The 24,766-nt window shown below is 48.0% G+C and overlaps 1 protein-coding gene across 1 annotated transcript in view; it reads right to left on the bottom strand.

Annotated features, from left to right (window-relative positions):
• Positions 1-24,766, bottom strand: part of PDXDC1 (pyridoxal dependent decarboxylase domain containing 1) — a 1,210,974-nt gene that overhangs the window by 661,775 nt on the left and 524,433 nt on the right. Inside the window, exon 11 of the mRNA XM_069647127.1 lies at positions 22,970-23,071. Within this exon, the coding sequence (XP_069503228.1) occupies positions 22,970-23,071 (102 nt within the window). The remainder of the gene's footprint in view (positions 1-22,969; positions 23,072-24,766) is intronic.

Below are 24,766 nucleotides of genomic sequence, written 5' to 3'. Positions count from 1 at the left end.
TGCATATTCAGAGGAACTTGTGCATGTCGTTTACTGTGTGCGGTCTGGGTGAGGCGTGTACAGTTGCTGCCCTATCAGGGATTATTCTCTTGGCATCTTTCGATATCAAGTGTCCTAAGTACAGGACCTCAGTAAGACAGTATTGTAATTTGTTCTGGTCTACCATGTTCCCCTTATGTGCCAGGAGTTGGAGCAGGGCAATGGCATCTCTTCGACAACTCTCCTCATTCTTGCTGCATATTAGGATGTAGTCTACATATTAAATAATGGTGCTCAGGACTAGAATATTGCCAAGATCTTCGTGCAATATTCTATTGAATATGCTGGGGCTCTTGCAATACCCTTGGGGCAAACAACGATGTTCATACCTCCCTCCCTCCTAGGCTGAAGGCAGTGAGATACTGTGACTCAGGGTCAAGGGGCACAGAGAAAAACGCATTCTTCCACAACGAAGTTGGTGGCCTGCTTTAGAATGCTGCATAAGATGGAGGCAGGATTAGGAACAAGAGGGAACTCTTGCTGGACAATGTCGTTAAGTGGGCGGAGGTCCTGAATCATACGCCACAAGCCCCTGTTGCTTTCTTGATGGGGTACACAGCCGTATAACATGGTGAGATTGAGGGAACAATTATTCCTTGCTGTAAGAGTGTGCTTAGAGTTTCTTGGATCCCATCTTCGGCCTCTCTAGACAGAGGGTACTGCTTTACTCTGGGCAATGTAGCTCCTGCTTTTAGCGTTATTTTAACAGGGGTTACCTCTCTTAGCAAACCCACATCATGGGGATTGGTGGTCCTTAAATGGAGAGGCACTTGTTGCATAGCTGCGTCACAGAAAGAAGGTGGTGTGCTGATGACAGCCATGAGGGGGCTCTGTACTTTTCTGTATTGTACCATCACCTCACAGGGGATGCTTACTTCTAAAATAATTTCCCCATCATGGTTGCCGTCAGCTAACAATTCTTCGTCGGTTAGCTCACGCAATGGTCTATTTGGGTCAATGCACAACACTGTGCGCCATTCGCATCCATGCATGTCCATTCCTATTGCAACTATTCTCTTTGCCGACACTTGCACCCCTTCCAGTTCAAAGGACAGTATTGTGCTTGCAACCATCTCAGGGGCAGCTACAGGGCGGAACACACAGTCTGAGGGCACCCTCCATTCCTTCCTCGGGAGCTCAGTTACTGCTCTAGCCAGTACCCTAATCCCATACACAAACATGTCAGGATTTACTGGTACCCCCCCTCGCCTTCAATTTATTGGCCATGGTGTGCATCAACAGCATTGCTCTGAGGGAGCACATGCCTGGAGTGGAGCAAACAAGTCCCTGGTCAGTAAATGATAGGGTCATGTTTAGCTTGCGGAGTAAATCTCGTCTCAGTAAATTGACAGGGGAACTTTCATAGTAGAGTAGGGGTGCGCACTGTTTTCCCCCCTACCTTGACGTTCAAAATTTCTGTGTAAGAAACCGGAACCACAGCCCCAGAGAACCCTTGCGGATCGAGAGTTTGGCCAGATAACAGAAAATCATCTTCACGTATACATGACTTCTCCGCCACCAAATCCACCAAGAAGATGAACTGTTTGTTCCACATTTCTGCCCCACCAGTGGTTCTTCTGGATGCGAGGTAGGGGATAGGACTGAACACGACTGGACACGCAAGTGCTCTCTGTGGGCTGTTTTAGTCGGGATAAGTGTCTGTTCTCGCAAAAAATGTTCTCGCCGAGTACGCATGCTCCCTGATAAGATTCGGGTGCGCCATTTGGAGTGGTGCTGAAGGGGTTATTGTTTCGGTGGGCCTGTTGACCGGGGCAAATTTGAGGTGATTGTGTCGTGTAGGAGGGGTGACAAAGTTTGTTATAGCCAGGCGGTGGAGGGGGTCCCTGTGTGTGCTTCCCGGGTCGGGGTGCCCATACTGGGGTGAGCTGTAATAGGGTTGGTTGTGCTGGTAATTCCCTCCCTGCTTGCTGAGGCATTCCCGCAAAAAGTGCCCCCACCTCCCGCAGGACCAGCATTGCCCTTAGTTTACCCCTCAAGGTCCTTGTACTCCATACGCTCCTCCCCTCTAGCCCCGTAACCCACCTCGTCCTATTGTCGGTCTTTCTTGCCATTAGGGTCCCATATATTGTTGCTCACCTCCCTCCCTAATGCTCCTGCCCGTTGTCGGTCCATGCCGCTGCCATCCTCACCTGTGTGGCTACAGAGACACCCCCTTCCTCTCCCAGCTGTTCAGTGGGCGGTGCTGCTGCCACGACGTTCACCAACTTTGCCTGCACATTTCCCTTCCCAGATATGCTCTACTGTGGGGGTGGACTGCTGTACTTGCTGTATCCCTCCTACGGCGCCCTCTTCAAATTCGTCAAAGTCACTCCAATACTCCTCGTCCCTCACCAATGCCACAGTGTAATAACCCACACTATCAATGTCCCCTTCTAGCTCTACTCAAACAGCCCGTATGGGCGTATTATCGATCCTAAAGAGGAAGTCTCCCAATTTCCATTCATCTTCTGGTGTGGGAGGGGTACCTCTTGTAAATTGGGACTCTCCCCCGGATCCTCGTGCTGCTTCATATATAGCTTGTAATCTAGCTAATTTGCTATGAGTGGAGGTTAAAGCCACCTCAAGATCTCTGGTATTTATGGCTGAGTGGGAGGTGGTGGTAGTGGAGGGGTTGTAAGGTGGGGGTGGGGCCATACTCAATGTTAATGGCGTACCCTCCCCCCCACCCCCGACACATAAAATGGATTTGAATATCCTTCTGCTGGCTTGGTGAGCAATGGTTAGATTTTCTTGGGCTCCTCCTCCACCTTCTCTTTTCCCCGCTCATTTCCCCCCGCCACTCTTGGTTGTTATGACCCTTTCTCCTGAGGGGTCTCTTCGAACATTCGCCACAAATGTAACACCTCCCTTCGGTTTTGTAGCTGCTTTCCTTTGTATTTTGCTGTTAGGTACGTGGATAGGTGTTCTAATGTTGCCTTATCAAAATGCCCCTCTTCCGGCCAAGCATGCAACAGTCCCTCCCACCTTCGTTTCGGTCACCCATTGACAATGAAACTTTTTAATTTGCTCACTGTACAGGGGGAGGTGCTTGCAAATATATGATAACTGGGTATCCATTCCCTTCCCTGATATCATTTGCTTTGTGTGTACAACTCCTTCCTCAGTGCCCGTAGGGGCCTTTCGCCTTACGCTCTCCACATATAAAAATCACTGAAAATAATAAGCTAAAATAGCAAGTTAAAACAATAACTACTACTTATTTCTTCCTTATTCGTCTAATAAAAAATACTAATGGCCATAAAAAGAAAGTAAAGTATTTTGCTTCAAACAACCACTCAATTCATTCACACTTATCCACTGCGTGTTCTATTCAGTCCCTCTGCTCTATATTCCCTGAATCCCCTTATTTGTCTATCCTTTCAGTTTATACTCACGTGGCCGTGTTCTTCCAAGAGCCTCCATTCGCGGTCTGTCCACAACGCCTGGGCCTTTCCCTGGGGCCGCACCCGGTTCCAACGAGCAGCGGGGTATTCGCAAAGCCGAAACCCACAAGAACCTTTTTCGTCTGCGTACACGTTTTTTAGGGGACTTGTCAGCTGTAGATGAGCGCGGCCTTTCCGGAGAGGCCCTGGATATCACCGCAGGTACGGGGGTCTCGAAGAAAACACATTGGGGTCACCAAATGAAGGCACCCACTCATATATGTGTCCTCATGAAAATGCAAAAGTAAAGATAACATGCCCCATCAGCGATTGAGACCAGAGAGGAGTTGCAAGGATGACAAAGGTTTATATAATAAAGATTGCCAGAAAAGAAATCTGCTGCCAGAGAGTGCTCTGCCAAAAATTACACGGGCAGCACATTACACAAGACAATTTCGTCATGGATTGCATCACTACACATAGTCAAAAAGCACAGTGCTGATTGGGGGGGGGTCGTATGGCGCGGCCTGCTTTATGGAGGATGCAAGTGTCCGCTTCTTTCCAGTCAATCTTGTGGCACGTGGGTCAGCTGGGCTCATCAACGCAGCGAAGGTCAGGGTGAACAGGTGAGACATAACTAGCTATGTAAACTAAACAACAGGAACTGCTAATACAAGAATAATGGTGAACATCAGATCCTTGCGTGAATAGGGGAAATTTAGTGAAAATTGACCAATATATTGGCATTCTGACCTCTACATTCAGGGCTTCATTGATACCGGGGTTCCCGCTCCCAGTTGTCACCCCGGGGGATTGATCTACTGCTTACCTTCTCTGGTGCCTCATGTTGCTTTGGGGAGAATATTCTGCTGTGCAGCATTAGAGTTGTGGTGGGCGTCCTGGATTGGTCAAGGCAAGGGGTCAGATGTGTATCAGCATGAAAGGGATTGGGGGGTCGGGTTGGTGAACGTCGGTCCTGGTGGGGTGGGGGTTAAGAGGGCACAGGCAGTTTAGTGGAGATGGATGGGCACTTGTGTTGGGGCCTGCTCCCGTCTCAGGCTCTGCAGAGAGCACATTCTGTGAAAAAAGACCCTAAACATTTGCAACAATAAAAGGCTGGTCTTCCGACAGAACACGGTTCGGGCGGAGCAGGTCTGGGGTGGTGATGGCTTGGACTTTCGGTGAGAGATTCTGGGGAGGTGAAGTCTGCAAGCAGCAGAGGGATGTTTTTCGGGCCTAGTAAAAGATGGCTTCTGCTCTAATACAAAATCGTGTCGGTTCTCGGGGGTGTGAGCTATGTTATTTGTATAAGCATTTATGTTATTTCCTGAGGGGACGTACCTTGGGGGTGGGCATCTCTCCCCCCTTGGCCTATGTGTAATGTATTTATGGCGGGAAAGGCGAGGGTGTGGGACAGGACCATCTTCTCAACAATGTGGGAGCACCGTCCTAAGACAAGTAAAGTAAGGCAATCCTTAAAGTTTCCAACTCGCACAGCTGTGGTCTAGCAGTCATTGTCAATCCTCAGGCGGTGAGTGAGGGTGGAAAATACAGGACAATAGTATTTCTGTAAATAAAGGAATGCAGACGTGGAAATACACGTTCTCTCATTAACTTGGTGTAGTCCATTTGAACGATTTCTCTGTCATACTGAGCTATGTTGGGGAGTATTGTTGCGAGGTGGAAAGTGCAATTTAAGTAAACTGTAATCTTCCAGGTTTCTATTTCTTTTCTCTTCCAGCACCAACCCCCTTTTTTCCCTAATATCCCCCACCCAATTTAACTGTTACTTCGTCCTTTCACCTAGCCCAAAATGCGTTGTGCAACCCTGATGCCATGGATATTCGAAGATTATTTATAATCATGATCAACTGTGTTTGGGATAGAGTCTGGGCGTTACTTAAGTTTCTAATGCATACAACAACTATATACCTAATACAAATATACTTTCTCTCTTGTAAAAAATGCAATACTTGTATAAACATTAATTTTTTTACTTCAGTTGTCAAGACATACCGGCAGTCTAACACAGTCTGGCATAACAGTCCATTGGCTACACAATGGGATTCCACATGTGGTTAGAAGGGCGAGGTGTAGGCTAAGTAGACAACGTGTGCAAGCATCTACGGTGGCCACTGCGTAAACTTGCAAGATGCAACAAGGACAAACCATGACTTAGAGGCAGGTAGATCCTAGAAGCTCGCTCATATAACTCCCTTCTTGATGGCTCAGGCAAAAAGGATAGGCTTTTATTTGCTGTAACTTCTAAGGAAGGCTTGCTATATAATTAAACTACCCACCAAACACCCCCTTAGCCCACAACTTGTCACAGTGCTTTTAGCTGCCAAATATGTACAGTAGGCTTAGTGCAATTTTGGGAATATGTGTTTTGGTCAAGCTCCAACTGGGCACCCTTTTTTATAGTTTTTTCACCACCAAAGAGTAGTTGTGGTGGGTTGAGGTCAGGCAATACTGGGTGGGGTAGGGGCCCCGAGGGGACCAGTGGGATTTGACCAGTTAAGCTTTGATGAACACACAATGATCCCAATGTGTTGCTTTTCCAATGTTTCACTCTAAACACTGCACCTAAAACATGATAGTATGGTTTATAGTCAATGCATCGAAAAAGATGCATCGACTATAAAAGCATCGACAGGCCATCTTTTACAAGTAAAAGTGCCTTTCCATCGAAACCAGTACATCGAAAATATAAATGGACTGGTTTCAATGGAAATGCACTTTTACGTGTAAAAGATAGCATTTTTTTGTAACGTTAAAACGTTACATGGAGCTGTCCAGTGCTGAAATTCCAGCACTGGTCAGCTCTGCGTAACATTTGCATGGTCAGCCCCCCCACCCAAACCCCACGCCCACCCCCTTACCCTAACCAAACCCCAATCTAATACTAACCCTAATGTAAAACTTAATCTAACCCTAGCCTCAACCCTAACCTCAAACCCAAACCCAAACCCTAACTATAACCCTAACTATAAACCTTAATCTAACCCTTAATCTAACCCTTAATCTAACCCTTAATCTAACCCTAGTCCCAACCCTAACCCTAACCCTAACCCAAACCATAATCCTAATCTAACCCTAGCCCCAACCCTAACCTAACCCACAGTTTTATATTACTAATTTCGGTGGATCCATCGAATTATATTCAACGAAATGGACATTCGATGGAATGGCATTTCGTTGCTTATAATTCAATAGTATGGTGTTAGATGCATTAGTATTCGATGGATTGACCAGATACCTGAAAATATCAAGTGTGTGTGATGCAGCCAAACCTGCTATATTGTTCCTTACTGCTCCTGTCCATGTGAATAATTGGAGAACAAACATGGCAAATTTTTTATTGCGGGCCTATGAAAAGAGCATACTCATCGGAGTGTGTGTGTGTGTGGCAAAACAAAGTCACACCCTGGGCACTGTGTAAAGGCATCATGAAGCAAGACACAGACAACAGATTCAAAATTCAAACAGAAAGGTTTTATTAACTTAAAATATCAGGATGGTTGAAAGCCTAATTTGCCCAATGCTAAGGTTCGACTTCCCTACCTAAAGGAACTAAGGAAAGTCTGAGTCAGAAAGTTCAACTTAAAGGTCTGTGTCCAAAACCTATACTTGCCTTCACAACTAAAGCGAAAAAATATGTAGCGATGGCGGCGATACAAAGAAATAGTGTTCCAAATAAAGTTCTGAGCTTCTTTCAGCTACTCGCTTACTTTTCAGCACCCCTTTCCAGGTTTAAAGCAGAGCCACAAAACTCTTGGGGTTCACTTGCCCAAGTTCAGGACAGTTCCACAAAGTCTCAGGGTTTGCTTCCCAAAGTTCAAAATGCAAAGTTCAAAACAAAACAGTTCTCAAAGGATTGGGATCCTCTACCCTCTTATGAATCATTTCTCTGGTTCACCAACGCACGTCTGTTAAACCACCAGTCGTTCCATGTATATTTTTATTGACTTGCTCCTTTTGATATTAACACTCTTGACTTCTCCTTTCATTTGCTTTTCATGCAGGGCACTCTATGCGCCGTTGTCAGACCACACAGTCCACGCACTACAGGTCACGCAACCAATAGCCCTTTCTTGGCTGTTCTTTAATAGTGCTCCCATGCAGGGGTTCCCTTAGTCTAGGCGCAGTTGACAGACCACATGGTCCAACCTTTGTAGGTCACGGAACCACTATCCCTTTTCCATCTGTTTTATCAACTGCTTTCCCTTGACAGTGAAGAGTATTTCTTGTATCAGGCTTATTTTCTTCCAACACTTTATCGTGGCCAGCTTGGTCACCATTCACTTGGTTACACTTTCGATACTTCTCTGGCTCTTCCCAATACAGGTTTCCCTGTAGTTCCTTAAACACTTGGCTTGTGTCAATACTTGTTTCTCTTCTCAAACTGTTCTTGGGATTTTACTTGCTTTGCCAACACCTGTATTTGAATCAATTCACTCTGTGGTATTTGCCACCTGCACATCATTGCTTTTATTCCACTCAAAACATGCTAAATTGCTTTGTCTCTGTGCAGCATTCAGAAATGCTTATTCAATCATACTTTCATGACAGGCCGCCGTCTGTGCATTCAGTTGCACCATTTTTACGGTGAGGGCAGGAGCGCACCACCCGCTCCAGAACAGGAGCAGTTGCAACCAGCAACCTAAGCCAGAAGGCCAGACATAATCCCAGCCACGTTCCACCAGCTGATAGAATCTTTGCCTGGATGCAAGTCTTTAATGCAGAATTCAGCAGCACTCAGTTTGAATGCACCTTTTCCTGCTGCCTAATTCACGTGGAGTAGCACACCGTGCTACGTGAAAAAAGAACCACGAAAACACTGCAATTCGAAAAATCTCAAGATGGCTGGCGTCGCCCAGCCATAGCCTTACTGTTTACTACCATATGCATAGCAATGGGCCCCAGAGCACTATTTGAGCCAATTGCAGACCCCCGGAAGCCGGCCCTTGCTTGGTAGGCCCTGATTTGAAGGCCCCTGTCCGTGCCGGCAGGGCTAAAGTGGCGCCACTATCCTTCTCCCCCCTTCCCCGTTAAGGAAGCCGGCCGTGTTAACCCTATGGCACCAATAGGCCAATATGAATCATTCAACCTTGGCAGACAAATCTTCACTTTCCAGAAACATTCGAATACACACCAGCCTATCCCAGGAAGACGAAGTGAGTGCAACGTGCGGCTAACTCTTAACACTATATCTTGTCTTTTATACGAGTTAGCTGATCACTTCCTTTTCACCTGACAACAGGACCTATTCTAGCTTTACTTGTGCGTCTGAGTAAAATAATCTGCCAGCTTACCAATTGCATACCTTACTAGAGTATTGTGCCTTTGATTCCTAACTTATCACCCAAATGCTTGCCAGAATTAATTCACATGTGAAGTAGGTTTCCTGCTACTTATTGCCGCTGCACGATTCAATTTGCTTAGGGATTTTATCAGTATTGCATGCATTGTGCCCTACTGTGCAAGTAGCCTGGAAAACCAAGCCCACCTCCTGCAATACTATTACTTTCAACATGAGCCTTACATTTGCATTACTGTTTGCATAGCATGGGACCTTGATACAACAACTTTGCCTAGACAATATCCCCAGAATTTATTAAGGGATACTAGCTACACTATGTTAGCTGAGATATTTTTGATTTGTGTGTATTTGCTAGGCTATTATACCTATAGTGCCTACCAAACATGCTGTTAGCAACATTAGCTTGGAGCTAGTATAGAGGCTGACTGTATATCTGTGTCACTAACATCACCATGGCCTATTGCTTGGAGGATTATTGCACATCATCGCCAATCATTTGTGACCAATTGTCAACACATGCCTGTGTATCCCATGTATGAGCCCACCTTAGCCATTTGCTTTTAGGATTGCTACCTTTCCATTGCGAACAATTGTCAATACGTGCCCGTGCATCTCATGCATACGCCTACAGTGTAATGCTGCCAGACACGTCTGAGAGCTCTATGTTCTAGTCATCAGGGTCTGCATTTGCATGACCCAACGCTTCTCGCCACCAGTACCAACACCAACTGCACTACGGCCATTACCACACGACAGCAGCCATCCCAACGCCAGTTAACCTAACCTATCTGCCTACACCATGTGCTATTACTAACCCAGAAGATCTAACACTCAAAGGAACTCTCATCAACGCTAGATTGCTCCCAGCGCATGGCTTGACATCGCTGACCTCATCATGTCCAACAACCTAGACCTCCTAGCCATAACAGAAACCTGGCTCCATGCAGCAGCGGGTCCTGCACTCTCCCTGGCTATCCTCGACAATTACACAATCTATAGATCAGACAGACAGGGGGCAAAAGGTGGAGGCGTGGCAATCATCGCCAAAAGCCACCTCCTCATTGGAGAAATTCCCAATGTAGCATTTAATTCAGGCAAACTCCTATCCATCAAACTATACCTCATACATTCCAGCACAGTGACTATACATCTCATTTACAGGCCACTTGGAGCAATGCGGACATTCGAAGAAGATGTAGCTCTTCTCCTCTCAGAAAACACCAAGCCTACGTCACAAATTATTCTGTTGGGCGACCTCAACCTGGGTCTCCATGATTCAAATGACAGCAACACATCTACTATCGCCAACACCATTCAAGCTCTTGGCTTCACCCACTGCATCACAAACCACACGCAAAGGTCATATTCTAGATTGGTTAGCTGACCATGACTGCCAAGTTGGGATCCAAGCCAATACCCCTTGCCCATGGTCCGATCACATTATCGCATTCAACATACCAATCAAGACCCTGTCTACACCACCCTCTCAAGTCCCAGCTGCACCATCCAGAAACTCTCGTAATATGACATCTGAGAACATCCTTTCTCTCCTGCAGCCCATCATGTATCCTCAGAGCAACACCAGCAATAATCCAACGACATTGGTTGAACTGTACAATTATAACCTCCTAGCGACCATCGACAAGGTAGCACCACTAAGCATGCGCAAAGCCAAACCACTGGCCCACCTCAACACCTGGTATACCCCCGACCTCAAAACCTTACGCAATACCAAGAGAGCAGCAGAAGCTAACTACAAACAAGCCCCCACGGACCAAAACAAAATCACCAACTCCTCTAAGGTCTACAAAAAGGCCATCATCCAAACCAAAAGCTCCACATATAATGACTGGCTCTCCAAACCCAACTCTGGCACGAAAGGACTCTTCACCATTCTTTGTGAACTTGAGTCACCAGTGCCTCCACAAGATGCATGCCTGAAAGACGCTGCATGGTGCACAGACATTCAACAAGCCGTCCCAGGCAAAAGAGCCTCACTCAAAACTAAAATTGAAATAAAAAAACTGAATCTAACTCTTAATCAGCAAGTACAAATCCCCATACCACCAGCTCAGAATGCAAACAAACTCTTCAACTTTGCCCACACCTCAACTACTGAAGCTCTGAATATCACAAGTCTCAAACCGTCCGAATGTCAAGGCGATACTTGCCCACCTCGCTCAAAGATTGTGCCACTGAACTTGCACCGTTCATTACTACATTCATAAACGCCTCCTACCAAACAAACACGGTCCCCACCAAACTCAGACTCCTGGGTTCTCCCCTTACTTAAGAAAACCCACACTTGGCCCCAGCATGCCCACCAACTACAGACCAAGAACAATGGCCCCTTTTCTCCTTAAGATTCTGCATCGTGCAGCCTAAAGGCAAATCCAAAAACACTTAGAAACCTCTGACCTTCTAGGCCTCTGCCAATCTGGTTTCCGACCAGGACATGGCCCTGAGACTGCCTTACTTGATCTCAAAATTCAAATGGACGATTTCAAAGATAACAGAAAACTTGTCCTCCTGCTGCTACTGGACATATCAGCGGCCTTTGCCCTTGTTGACCACAATACACTATGCAATCACCTTGCAACGGCCACCCACTTCGCTCCTGATGCTATACTTTGGATACAATCGTTCCTATCCAATAAGACCATGAGGGTCTTCTCACCATCCGCCTCAGTCCCATCTGCCCCAGTCTCTTGCGGAATGCCGCAAGGCCCATGCGTCTCGCCCACGCTTTACAACATATTCACCAAGCCTTTGTTCGACTGCCTTGATGATTTGGTTGTCACCTATACCAACTATGTGGATGACACCCAAATCCTCATAGCCCTTACAGGCTCCCATGACCTCGATTCCAAATCCCTCAACCAAATCTACCAAATTATCCAGGCCTGGATGGCTCACACGGCCTCTGTCTCAATGATGAAAAGCCAGAGCTTCTCCTTATTAGCCCTGAGCACCACATAAATCAACTCGATACCTACGGTTCCTTCACAATTGACGGTAATACCATCAACATATCTAAGGAAGTAAAAACCTTGGCCATCTATCTCGACTCAGCCCTCACACTAAAGAGGCAAGTTAATGCTACTGCCTCAGCAGGGTACGACGTCCTTTCATCGCGGGATGTTTTGTCACGAGGTTTTTTACTGTGAATTTATTTCCGAAAAAAGCACATCTAATTTTTTAGGGGGGTTAGTAAATTATATATATGGGGGGTAGGTGTTTGGGAATAAATACAAATTAAAGAAAATGAGGGGGTTGTGGGGGAACCCCACAAAAATTATTTAAAACGAATATGATGGGTTTTTTCGTAAAAAGAATCGCAGTAAAAAAACCCTGTTAACAAACATCCCGCGATGAAATGACATGGAATCCTCAGCAGCTGCCTATGTATCCGAGATCATTATCGTGTGCAGACCATTCCTGTCCACAGCCAGCTGCACAACAATAGCCAGAGCTCTGATCCTATCCAGGCTGGAATATTGCAATGCTCTCTATATGGGGACTAACAAAAGCAATATATAAAAACTTCAACTGATCCAGAACAATGCATTAAGAGCAGCCTTGAACATTCCCAAAAAGAACCACATCAGTGAAGCAAGACGCGCTGCCCACTGGCTGCCGGTACATGACCGGATCCTATTGAAGACCCTCTCCCTGACCCACAAATGCATCTCTCATTCAGCTCCCAAATACCTATCCAATAAATGTGCACTGAACAAATCCAACAGACCAACACGCATCGCCTACACACACCTCCTCTCCATTCCTAAGTTCAAACTTCAGAATGCAGGAAGCAAAAGTTTTCCAGTACTTGCAGCAAAACACTGGAACGCCTTACCACCCTCACTCAGGTTCGAGGCTTCATTCAGGACTTTCCACAAATGCCTGAAAACTCGACTTTTCACACCAGAATAACATTTAGCTCTACCTAACTCTGACAGTCCACACATCCCTACTTTGATAATGTAATCTATGAATTGTATGCAAATCTCTCTGCTCCAGATAGCAGGTCAACAACCTGACTTGACCTCCTATGCCGACACATCTAATGTCCTTGTTGAATGTAATTTATGAACTGTATGCAAATCCAAATACATGTCATATGTATGTAACTATAACATGCCATCTTTATATAAACCAGTAACCTAGATTCCTACAACTTGTAACCATTAAGTATATTCTTGCAAAATGTAACCTTTTAAGAAGGTAAAAAAAAGTGCAAAAAAAGATATTTAACACAAGAATCCACAATGCAAAAATCAGGCACGAAAGAGCTATTTTCTATTCTAAGAGACTTGGAGTCACCAATGGCCCCTACTGACGAGTGCATCAAAGATAAAGTATGGTGTAACAACATCCAACGAGCTCTCTCAAATAAAATAGCTCTCCTGCAAGCCAAGATAGAATCTAAAAAAGCTAATCACACCTCCAAAGACTATCCTAGCAACACACAAAGTTCACCCCATCCCAACTGCCCCCTCTTCCACTTCTCTCCAGTCACAGAGGATGAAGTAGTTAACATAATTGCTAGTCTTAAACCATCTAACTGTCAAGGCGATTTGTGTCCAGCCTCAGTCATCCAGGACGGGGCCAAAGACCTAGCTCCCTTCATCACTGCTTTGATCAACTCATCCTTCAAGAACTCATCTGTCCCAAAACACCCTCAAAGAGGCATGGGTTCTACCTCTTCTCAAAAAACCTAACTTAGACCCCAATATACCGACTAACTACAGGCCCATCACGACTGTCTGCTTTCTCCTGAAAATACTGGACAGAGTAGCTTACCTCCAAATACAGCGACATTTGGAAGAAGACAACCTTCTAGGCCTGCGACAATCCGGCTTCAGACACAGGCATGGGACTGAAACAGACCTGCTGGACCTAAAAATGCAAATGGATGAAGCCAAAGATAAGGGCAATCTGGCCATCTTGCTCTTAATGGATCCGTCTGCTGCCTTCGACCTAGTCGACCACCAAATACTAACCAAACACCTCTCCTCGGTTGCCGCATTCTCCCAAAATGCCACCAATTGGATTCAGTCTTTCTTGTTTGACTGAACGACCAGGGTCTTCGCCCCCTCTGCAGCGGCGGGCCGTGTCCCTATCCAATGTGGAGTCCCTCAAGGATCATGTATTTTTCCTACACTTTGCAACATCTTCACCAAGCTCCTATTCGACCGCCTTGATGACTTGGGCGTCACATACACACACTATGCTGACGACACACAGGTCCTCATCATGCTTACAGGAAGCTATGAGGAAGATGTTGCAAAACTAAATGAAATCTACCTCGAAATCCAAGCATGGATGACTTCCCACAACCTCTGCTTAAACGATGACAAGACGGAACGTCTCATCGTCGGTTCCCAGGCCTGTTTCAACATACTCAAACCTAGATACCAGGCCTTCACCATTGATGGTAACATTATAAAAGTCTCAAAAGTACCTCGACTCCACACTTTCGCTCAAACAACAAATTAATGCAACTATCTCCTCCACAGCCTATATTAATAAACGTATTAATGCCTGTAGACCGTTCCCATCTACCAATAGCTGCTTTACAATGGCCAGGGCACAGATATTGTCCAAATTGGACTATTGCAACACACTCTTCCTTGGATCCACCAACCTCAATCTGAATAGACTACAGATTCTCCAAAACACCACCATCAGGTGCACCCTCGACCTCCCCCGCAAGGCCCACAACTCCACCATCAGAAAGGAGATTCATTGGCTCCCTATCTGCGAGAGAATCAAACTACGTTCACTCGTCATCACACACAAATGCCTCTCCCCGACTGCCCCAAGTTACTTATCAGACAAATGTATGAGACAAAACTCATCTAGACCTACTAGATCCCCATATCTGCACCAACTTAACATCCCGAAGTTCAACCTGAAAACGGCAGGAGGATCAAGCTTCCCTGTGTTAGCAGCTAAATGCTGGAACACACTCCCCATGGTAATTAGAGCCGACATCTCGTTCTGGTCCTTCAGAGCTAAAGTGAAGGAGCTGCTCACTAATCAACAATAGATTGCTACCTGATCTTAGCTCTTTCTTACATACGGCTAAACCATTGCTTTCCAGCAACTGTAAAAGACCAACTTGTAACCCGGTCTCTTATAGAACTGTCCTACCTCGCTGTTATTATGGACTACTATGTAACCTGGTCCCTCATGCTATTTATTGTACTCCCCTCTATGTATCGTTTCACATATGTATCATAATTGACTGCCTCTTCACATGTGCAACTATCTGTAACCCATGTTGTTCTCAAGGATAATGCGCCCAGTTACCCCAGGGTTTGGTTGCGCTATATAAATAAACAAACTAAACTAAGAATATCAGCGCCTAGATGCCTCAGGGTTAGGCACGCTTTACAAATGTCAAAATAAATAAAAAAGAGAAATGTTAATTAAATTCTGCACAGTATTCAATAATGCTTTCAGTTTGCTCGGTATTCAAAACTCATCTGTTCCACCTTTGAAACCACCTTCAATTAATGTCAACGTTATGAGTACCTGCTTCAGTATTCAAATGTTCTTATGACCGTCGTTCAAATTTCAAGAAAGGCTTATTTCAGATTTTCGAATCTCCTGGGTATGATTTTTTTCCCGTCTGCACTCATCGACTTCAGGTGGCAGCTCTAGTCGGCTTTGTTCCTTTCCTCGTGGTGCCTTTCCAGCATCCATGGTCTGCTCTCTTCTCTTGTGGTGGTCGGGGAGAGTGCCACTCGCTCTCCCAGAGGGCTGCGACGACCAGTGTGTCTCGGGGCCCCACAGCTCCTACTTGCGCCCGAAAGAGGGTGCGTAGGAATGCCAGAACTTCTCTGGACCTGCCTTGGCCCGGCGTCTCTGGTCCTTGCCCGACACGGCTTCCCACACTCGCGTCTCGTGCTCCTTTCTCTCTGGCTCGCCAGCTTCCAGCTACACGCTCCAGCATGCTTGCATCTCCCTTTCTTGTGAACAGCCTGCATTTTTATATCTGTCGGGTTTACTAAGTGACCATAGGTGGTGGTAATTTAATCCAATAGCCTGACCATAGTTAAAGGGACACGCCTGGCTTTGGCATCTTAACTCCTCCATAGCCCTCTTCTTCGTCTCAGTACCAGTGCTGAACTTACTACTAGTATTCACTACTCTTAGTTGCCTCTTCCTAGTCCCATTACCATAGTGGGTTGAAAGATGGAAAATGTGTGTGTGTGTGTGGGGGGGGGGGGGGAAGAGGGGAAGGGTGTTGCAAAAGCCCATTAAGACCGGGGGAGGGTTGGGCGGGTCTTCATAAGGGAAAGAGGGATACCATGTCTCGCCTGTGGATATCCTCTCACCAAACCCCCAAGAGCCCTCCACCCACTCACTTTTCCACCACCAGGGTCGGGATGCAAAAGCGATGGCCCTTCTGTGGCCACCCGAGAGAAAGACCCAAGGGGAGTAGATGGGCGTATGCCCTCAGGTTCCTCACAGCACTTCACCACGTTGCATACAAAAAACACACACATATTGTAAATATAGAACATTCTTTCTCAACATGTGGATCTTTTTAAGCTTCCATTCCAAATACAGATACATTATGACTGCAATTATCGAGAAAGACGACCTTAAAAAAAGCTACCCTGAACAATCTTGAAACGAAAAGAGAACTGAAAACCCACATAATTGGGTCAGGGCAGGAAAAAAACTATTTCTAAAGGCCGAAATCACACAAAATTAAGCAAGTTCATATTTTGAAACCAAGGAAAAAGGATCGAAACACGCAGTGGGTGTTTGTGCATAGAATAGTAGGAGTACTTTGCCTCATCAGGTTCTGTCCTTTTCTTAAACATGGAGTCTCGATGCATAATTATTTTCAACAGTATAGAAAAGAAGTTATGGGTGCCTACTCCCGAATCAGGGAGAAAGTCAGCAGTGTTTAAAGCATGTGAAGTAAGAGCAGTCATCTTGCGATAGCTACACAATACAATTGTTTAAAAAATAATTTGCAAAACAAGCACAGCTGACTCAAGTAAAGTCTTGAGATTACATTAATGTTACAACTTGGTCTGATACAAGTTTAAAGGAACAACCCCCAAAAAACAGGTTTCTTACTACAAAAGATGTAAATCCAATACAGAATAAAGGTATTAGTGATGAAACATCAAACAGAATCTGCTCGCACTTTGACCAGATGTAAGATAAATTACAAGTTACTCACCGTAGTGACTAACATACACTTAGTCCATAGTCCCCTTTCCTCCATACTGTATGGGCATCTCTTCCAGGGGACGGGAGACAGAACATTTTTCACCAGAAAAAAACCTTCTTCCCCTTTAAATTTAGAGGCGCGCAGGGCGCGGCCCAGGGAGCATGCGCTGCCCTGACTCGCCCCCTCCGTCGCCACACCTCAGTCCCCATTGACCCATCGACAATAGATTTAACATTGCCTAATGACACCAGTATTATTAGCGGGGAGGTTGGTGGGACGCATGGAGGAAAGGGGAGTATGGACTAAGAGTACGTTAGTCACTACGGTGAGTAACTTATAATTACTCTTACGTCCCGTCCCATTTCCTCCATACTGTATGGGCGATTACAACTGATTGTAGGCCCAGGATGGGGAGCAGACCCTGCTTAAACAAATAGGTTCCTGAGAACCGCCTGTCCAAAAGCCGCATCAGATATAGAGCCGGCGTCCAAACAGTAATGCTTGCAGAAAGCCGAGGGAGAGGCCCAAGTGGCCGCCCTGCTTATGACTTGCCAAGGAACATGGCACTGGAATGCGATGGCCGTTGCCTTGGCCCTGACTGCGTGGGCATGCATGTTGGCCGGAAGTGGCTTGTGTTAGCCCTCGTATACTTCTTTGATGGCAGAGACCATCCCGTGGGATATGGAGGCCTTAGAGGCCTGATAGCCTGGTCTTGAGCCTCCAAAAGTGACAATCCGGGCATCCGACTTGCAGAAGCCCTTGGTCCTGTCCAAGTAGAATTTCAGAGCACGCCTGACATCCAGGCAGTGCAGCACTCTTTGTGCTTCATCCTTAGGATCGGGAAAAAACGTAGGAAGGACTATTTCCTTGTTAAGGTGGAAAGCAGACGGAACTTTGGGCAGAAATGCCGGGTGCATCCGCATGACTACCTTGTCCTTGTGAAAGGTGTTATATGGCTCAGAGGTGACCAGCGCCTGGATCTCGCAGACACTACGTGCCGAGGTAAGGCTGACTAGTAAGGCTGTCTTGATGGTGACCATCCTGATGTCCACGGATACCATTGACTCGAATGGTTTGTGTGCCAGTGCGCCCAGGACTATGTTGAGGGCCCACACCGGGTGTGGTCTCTTGACGGGCGGGTAGATCCTAGCGGGACCCGTCAGATGTTTGACAATAGGGTTGGAGGAGGAAAAAATGCCCTCCTACGAGTTCTTGTAAGCCCCAATGGCTACAAGGTATGTGCGACAGGTATCCACCTGTACACCTGAATGAGCGAGGTGCGCCGAAAAGGAGAGCACGTCGTCCAAAGTGCAAACCAAGGTGTCAATTCCTTTGGAGTTTGCCCAGTGGCAGAATCTGCTCCATTTGCTTTAGTACTGGGCCCTGGTGGCTTTGCTCCTGGCGCCCTGTATGATCTCCAGATTGGCCTGTGGTGTCCCCGCCAGAAGGTGTACCGGGGGCACCCCAGATTGGCCTGTGAGAGGCTAAGGTGCCGAAGCGTTACCTGCTCAGGTACCACGCTGTGAGGGCTAATTTCCCTGGCACAGGGTGGATGACTATGCCCCCTGCTGTGCCAGAAGATGTGCTAGGCACGCCAGAAGGTGTACCGGGGGCACCTCTGATAGGCTGAGGAACCCCCGAAAACCATGGCCTGGCCGGCCACCATGGAAATATCAGAATGGAGGAGGAGACGGCGAGACTCCTTGATCTTGCAAATTATCCTGTGGATCAGAGGAGTGGGCGGAAAGGCCTAGGCTTTCATTTCAGTCCACTGGAGGTGAAATGCGTTGCCCGAGAGCCGGGGCCCTGACCTTGCCGGGATGCGAACTGGGGACACCTCTTGTTGTGCCAGGTGGTAAAGAGATCCAGGTGGGGATGACCCGACCTGTTGAAGATCTCAATAACGAGGTTGTTTAGCTGCCACTCATAATTGTCCGCTCCCAGCCTGCTGAGCCTGTCCGCTTCCGGGTTGAATTCCCCGGGAGGTGGACTGCCGAGAGGTAAATGTCGTTTTCCAGGGCCCATTCCCACATGCTGATCGCCAATCTGCACAGAGGAGGTGATCTGGTGCCTCACTGCTTGTTGACATAGTACATGCTGGTCGAGTTGTCTGTCTGGATGAGGACAACCTTTCCCCTGAGAAGTGGTAGGAATGCTCTGAGCACTAGCCAAATGGTGTTCAGCTCCAACCAAATGATGTGCTATTCCTGTTCCTGTTGAGTCCAGGTGCGGTGGACCGAGAGCTCGTCCAGGGTGGCTCCCCAGCCCTCGAGCGAGGAGTCTGGGGGGATGGTGGCCTGCGGAGAGGGCGGCCGAAAGGGCTTGCCCGTCCGTAGGTTGCAGTCCATGGACCACCATGTTAGGTCAGGTTGGACAGATGGAGGAACGTTGATCTCGGATTGCGAGCCCCGCTCCGGATTCCATGAAACCGCGAAGTGTAGTTAAATCCTTCTCGTCCTCAGTCTGGTGTACGGCATGGCTAATGGGACCGCTGCCAGTAGACCCAGGAGATGTTGGTACCACCATGGCGAGGTCACCTCTCTGCTGAGGAAGTGGGCGGTGGCCTTCTTGATGGCCAAGAATTTGTCCTCCAACAGGAAGACCTTCTCAGAGCATGTGTCCCAAATTAGTCCCAGGAATGTCAGTCTGCGTAGGTTGAGCGAGAAGCCCAGCTCGTGCAGAATGTTCATAATGTCAAGGGAAGAATGGCGAACCGCTTCCGGAGATGAAGCCCCGACGAGCTGGGTAGATGTGGAGGCACTGCGCTCTGAGGAGGGCCGCCACGGCGTTCATGAGTCTGGTAAAGACCCTGGGGGCCGAATTGAGGCCAAATGGAAGGACTTTGTATTGAAAATGGTAGCCCATGATCTTGAACCGTAGGAAGGAACGATGGGGCTGCCAAATCGGGACGTGTAGGTACGCGTCCTTCAGGTCCAGGGAGCACATCCAGTCTCCCTTGTTCAATGTCTCCGCTATAAAAGCTGGCGTAACCATCTTGAATTTTTGCAGGGTTAGGGAGAGGTTGAGAGTGGAAAGGTCCAGCACAACTCTCAGGCCTGCCTGGTTCTTCTTCTGAATGTCGAAAATCCTGGAATAAAAGCCACAGGGGAGGAGGGAGGAGAGGAGGGAGAAGAGGCTGCAATAGAGAGGCTGCAATAGAAAGGCAGTACCACGTGGATACAACAGGGGTCCGCGAAATTCTGGCTCCAGAAATGTGCATGGAGAGCAAGCCTGCCCCCCACCGGAGACACGTGGACCCGAAGGGGCGTGTCATGCCTTCTTTTCCTCGGAGGCAGACGCTGAGGAGGGGGACTGGAAAAAGCCCTTACTCCCCCCCCCCCCCCCTTTGTTGTTTGCGCCGGTTCTGAGACGGCGAGTGGTCCGGCTGCCTGGATCTGCATTCCTGGAAGCTGCGGAACCCTCCATATGTACGACCCTTTTCCGAGCGCTGCTGAGATTGGGTGTACGATTTGGGCGTGGTCTTTGTAAGAATGGATAGAGACTTTGCCGTTTGTGAGCTGTTTTTCTTTTTGTCCAGCTCTTCGACCGTAGAGGAGTGGAAGAGGTCCCCCACCTCGAACGGTAAATCTAGAATGCACGCCTGGACATCCAGGTTGATTTTTGTTGCCCGGAACCAGGTTGTTCTTCTCATGTCTGTGGCAATACAGATGGCACGGCCTGAGGTATCGATATGAGACACTGTGGATTCCATGAGGTCATGCGCCACCAGCTTGGCTTCAGCTAGCCCCACCTTAAAGCGTGATTGGCACTGGGTGGGGAGTTCCGGGAGGGAGTCTGCCATTTCCCGCCATAACCTTTGGTTGGCGGCAGCCAGCATGGCGCCTGCGTTGGCCTGACGAAGGTGCAAGGATGTGTTGGAGTAGATTTTCTTGCCGTATGCCTCAAAGATCTTCTCCTCCTTACCTAGCAGCACCGCAGAGGAGGAGGCTGAGGACGACTGAGGATTGGAGTATAGTGATGCCGCAGCGATCACCGAGCAGTGCGGCTGAGGGTGGGTCGAGAGCAAGAGTGCATCCCCTTCCATCTGCCTGTACTTTGCGTCCAGGCGTCGACTGACCGGCTGGGCCGAGTAGGGCTTGAGCCAACCCTCCTGGGCCAGGGAGACTACACCGGTTTGCAGTGGAATCCCCGTTTTGGCAGAGGGGCGTCGCGTGAGGACCCAGAACGAGCAGCCAGAACCCCCTCTACCGGTTGCTCGACCTCGGGTTGGGGGAGGCCGAGGTACTTTGCCAGGCCAGCAAGACGTTTGTGGAAGGCCCTCGCTGAGGATGGCATGTCCGGATCCTCCTCCTCGTCCGTATCCTGTGGATCTGGAGGATCCTGTGGAGGAGGAGTAGATGGCGCCGGAGGCTCTGTTACAGGGACCGCAGCCAGAGGCTGAGGAGGCGACAGAGGTTGGAGTTGGCTGTGGAGCCGGAGGAGGTAGCTGCACCAGGGCCTGGGGCCCAATTGAGGCGTCTGTGGTGCCGCTAGCATGGCGGGGATGACTTCCCCGATGGCGTCTTAGACGATAACGCCCATCTGAGGCAACCTCATGAGGCCAAGGAACTTCTCGAAGAGCACCTCCTCACTGGCCAAAGAGGTGACAGGGAGTGCCGACAGGGTAGCAGGGGGCTGCTGGAGCTGCTGCATACCCTCTCCAAATGGACGCAAAGGAAAGCTTCCCTGCGCAAATGAGGGGAAGAATTTAGGCCACGTACCTGGTTGAGGCCAGTCCCACCTTCACACTCGTTCTTCGCTGAATTTCTGGAATGGCGTTGGATGGGTGCCACTTTCTGGCACGACGGCCATTTTGTTGAGCTGCCTGCCACGTGCCTGTGACGTGGGGCTTGGCACGCTGGGTCCGGCCTTGTCCAAGACTCTTGCGTGTGGATCACGAGGCCTACCCTACTCCTCGGGCCACGGCCCGGTAGGTGTGACACCCTCGACCTGAGGGTCGGTAGAGCTGCTTTTAGGCGCCCCCTCAGACTTATTGCCAGTATTAGGGCGTAGCCCCTAACCCATGGTGCCGGTAAGAGGGTGGAGCCACTCGGGTGTAGACCCATTAAAAGAACCTTCCGGTCCTTCAACATTGCGCCCGGGAGGATCCGAGGATCCCTCGACCCAAAGGCCGGTAGCTGTAGCAGCCTCGGTGCAAGTGCCGGTAGAAGGACCTGGCCGGTCCCTTCTGTGCGCAGAGTCCCTGGGAAGGAGTCTCCCTTGCGGGGTGCGCTGGAAATTATCGTCCCTACCTTGGGCCTGGTTTGATGCTTCACAAAGTTCTTGAGATCCTCTGGAGGCGACCTCTGGAAGAGCTCCCTCCACCTGGCTAGTCTGTTCTTCAGCGCCTTTGAGGACAGCGAGTCACACGCCGAACATGACTGCCAACCGTGGTCTGAGTCAAAGTAACGAACGAGGAGGGTGTGAGGGTCTGAAGTTGGGAAGAGCCTGTTGCAGGATGGACACCTGCTGGACCCTGTAGAAGTTGAAATGCGCCGGGGAGGACAACGCCTGAGGATCGAATACTTGAATGATAGATAAGACAAAAAAAGACAAAGAAGAAGTATCCGTGCGTGGAATTACATGGCTCAAGCCAAACCCAGGAGCGCTGGTGAATTCAGTCCGTTCCCATCGACGCGGAAAAGGGGACTGAGGTGTGGCGCCAGAGAGCAGGGCAGCGCAGCGCATGCTCCCTGGGCCGCGCCCCCGCACACCTCTAAATTTAAAGGGGAAGAAGGTTTTTTTCAGGTGAAAAAGGTTCCGTTTCCCGTCCCTTGGAAGGCACGCCCATACAGTATGGAGGAAAGGGGACAGGGCGTAAGAGTAATGGTGTGCGTAACTATTTGCATCTACTGTGTATGTATGTATCTACTGTGTACGTATTCAACCGCCACCTGGCTGCATATAAATGGTTGACAACAGTGCCCTGATGCCTGAGGGTTTGTGTGCACTATACAAATGAAAAAATAAATAGAGAATCTATATGGAACCGCCCCAGTATGACGTTTTTACATAAGTACTCACCAAAGAAGGATCCTCGTGTCTGTAGAGCGTTACAGCAGGCACAGCTGGGAGACCAAGCCAGGGTCCCAAGGTGAGAGTCATGCTGTCACACTTAGTGGCTTCCTATCCAGAGAAAGAAAATGAACAGTAAATCTCGGACTACAAAGCAGGCAACAATGTATGGTAAGAAAGGATTAGCTGATAACTTGCATTTGGTATTTAGATTGGAAGAATCCACCTGCACTCATACCCAGGCAATATGAGGGATCACCACATAGTAGTCTACAGTCTGGGTTTGGGGTAGAGGAAAGCCTGTAAGAAATGTGCATCTGGAACATGCTATGAACTGAAATTATGAAACCCTTAAACACCTGGAGGAAATACTGGGAGCAGTGGGTGCTTGGCTTATGTGGTCGAAGAGTAACCGTCATGACTCAGCATCTTGATCACAAGGAGGACCCCCCCCCCCGCCCATAGATTAGCTGGGACTCAATGCATTGCCACAGTATATGCTGAACCTTTTTTATTGAGGTTTCTGAAGTTGCAAACTTTGTCTTTGGAAAGTACTGTAAATTCAATATTTTATTGGGCAAATTGCATTTCCCATATTGCACCTTTTGGTTATTACTATACAAGATCTTGAGAACTACAAGCCCCAGGAGTCTAAAGAGTCTGGCTTTGCTTTCGCTTTCCAAGGTTCAGATGGAGAGGAGGAAGATTACCATCAGGTGTGGTGATACAGGTGGAGCCAGCAAGCCTCTTTCCACCCAAGATATGCCAGTATTTAATCAGCTTGTCTGTGAACTATTTATTCTTGCCTTGAGTCGATCTCTAGAACCTCTTGCTTGAACCAGTGTTTCATGCAGAATCCTTAGTTAGATGGATTTATTTTATGCCAAATATCCTTCACCTGTGAGATCCCAGCGCTTGATGTTGGACTTGCAGATTTTTTGTCTATGTTCCTGGGGGAGTGAGAACCTTTTTTCTCCACACTTACCCATTATTTTACTGTGGCTATGGAAGTCATTTTTGTGTCCCTCCATACTTTATATTTGGAGTCATGCTATCCTCCAACTTTTTAGGCATCTGTAATTGACTTTTGCAGCAAACAGCACTGTCTGTGCAGTGTTGCTCGGGAGCTCCTTTGGCTTCCCTTTTTAAAACCACATGGTCCCAAGGGTAGGGGGATACTATTCATCCTTTCTACATTTTATATTGTGAGATCAGCACACACCACCTTATGTGGAGTGCCGAGGAGTTACACTGTATCCCCCTTTTCAATGCTCCTGTAACATTTCTGTTACAATGACTAGCACACCTCAATGGCTGGTGGTAGTGGACTTGTTCTTCTAACATTTTTATAATTTTTACTCGCAGGCTGTGCTCACAACCGCAGTAACACACAGAAGTGTCACCAATGACCCAAAATGGTGACTGCTTTCTTTCGTCACCATTTGTTTGTTGTTTGTCCTTTCTTGGATGTTCTTCTGCCTTGCAGGATGGAGGCGGTCCTTCTCGTAATTTTGTCTTCAGCGGGAACCCTTTGGAAAGCCAGCCAAGATGCCACTGTCTGTGAGGACAGGAAACTGGGGAGGATCCAAAAGCTCTGCTGGTCTTTGTCTTCTAGCAAACCACTTTGGAACCTGCTCCAACTGGGAGGCTGCCTGTTCTGAAAGGACAGCCACCGTCTAATGTTAGAATGTGCCATGAATGCTGATTGGCTGGGTTCCTAGATAAGAGGCTGGATTCCTGGTGCACAGGAAGTCGACCAATGGAACTACATCCAAAGAGGAAGAAAAGGAGAAGACACCTGCAGCT

Source organism: Ambystoma mexicanum, chromosome 2q (assembly GCF_040938575.1).
Source record: "Ambystoma mexicanum isolate Mex_15411 chromosome 2q, UKY_AmexF1_1, whole genome shotgun sequence".
In the NCBI taxonomy this organism is placed as follows: Eukaryota; Metazoa; Chordata; class Amphibia; order Caudata; family Ambystomatidae; genus Ambystoma; species Ambystoma mexicanum.
Note: the sequence above shows the minus strand (reverse complement) of the source record. Positions and strands in the feature narration are given on the sequence as shown.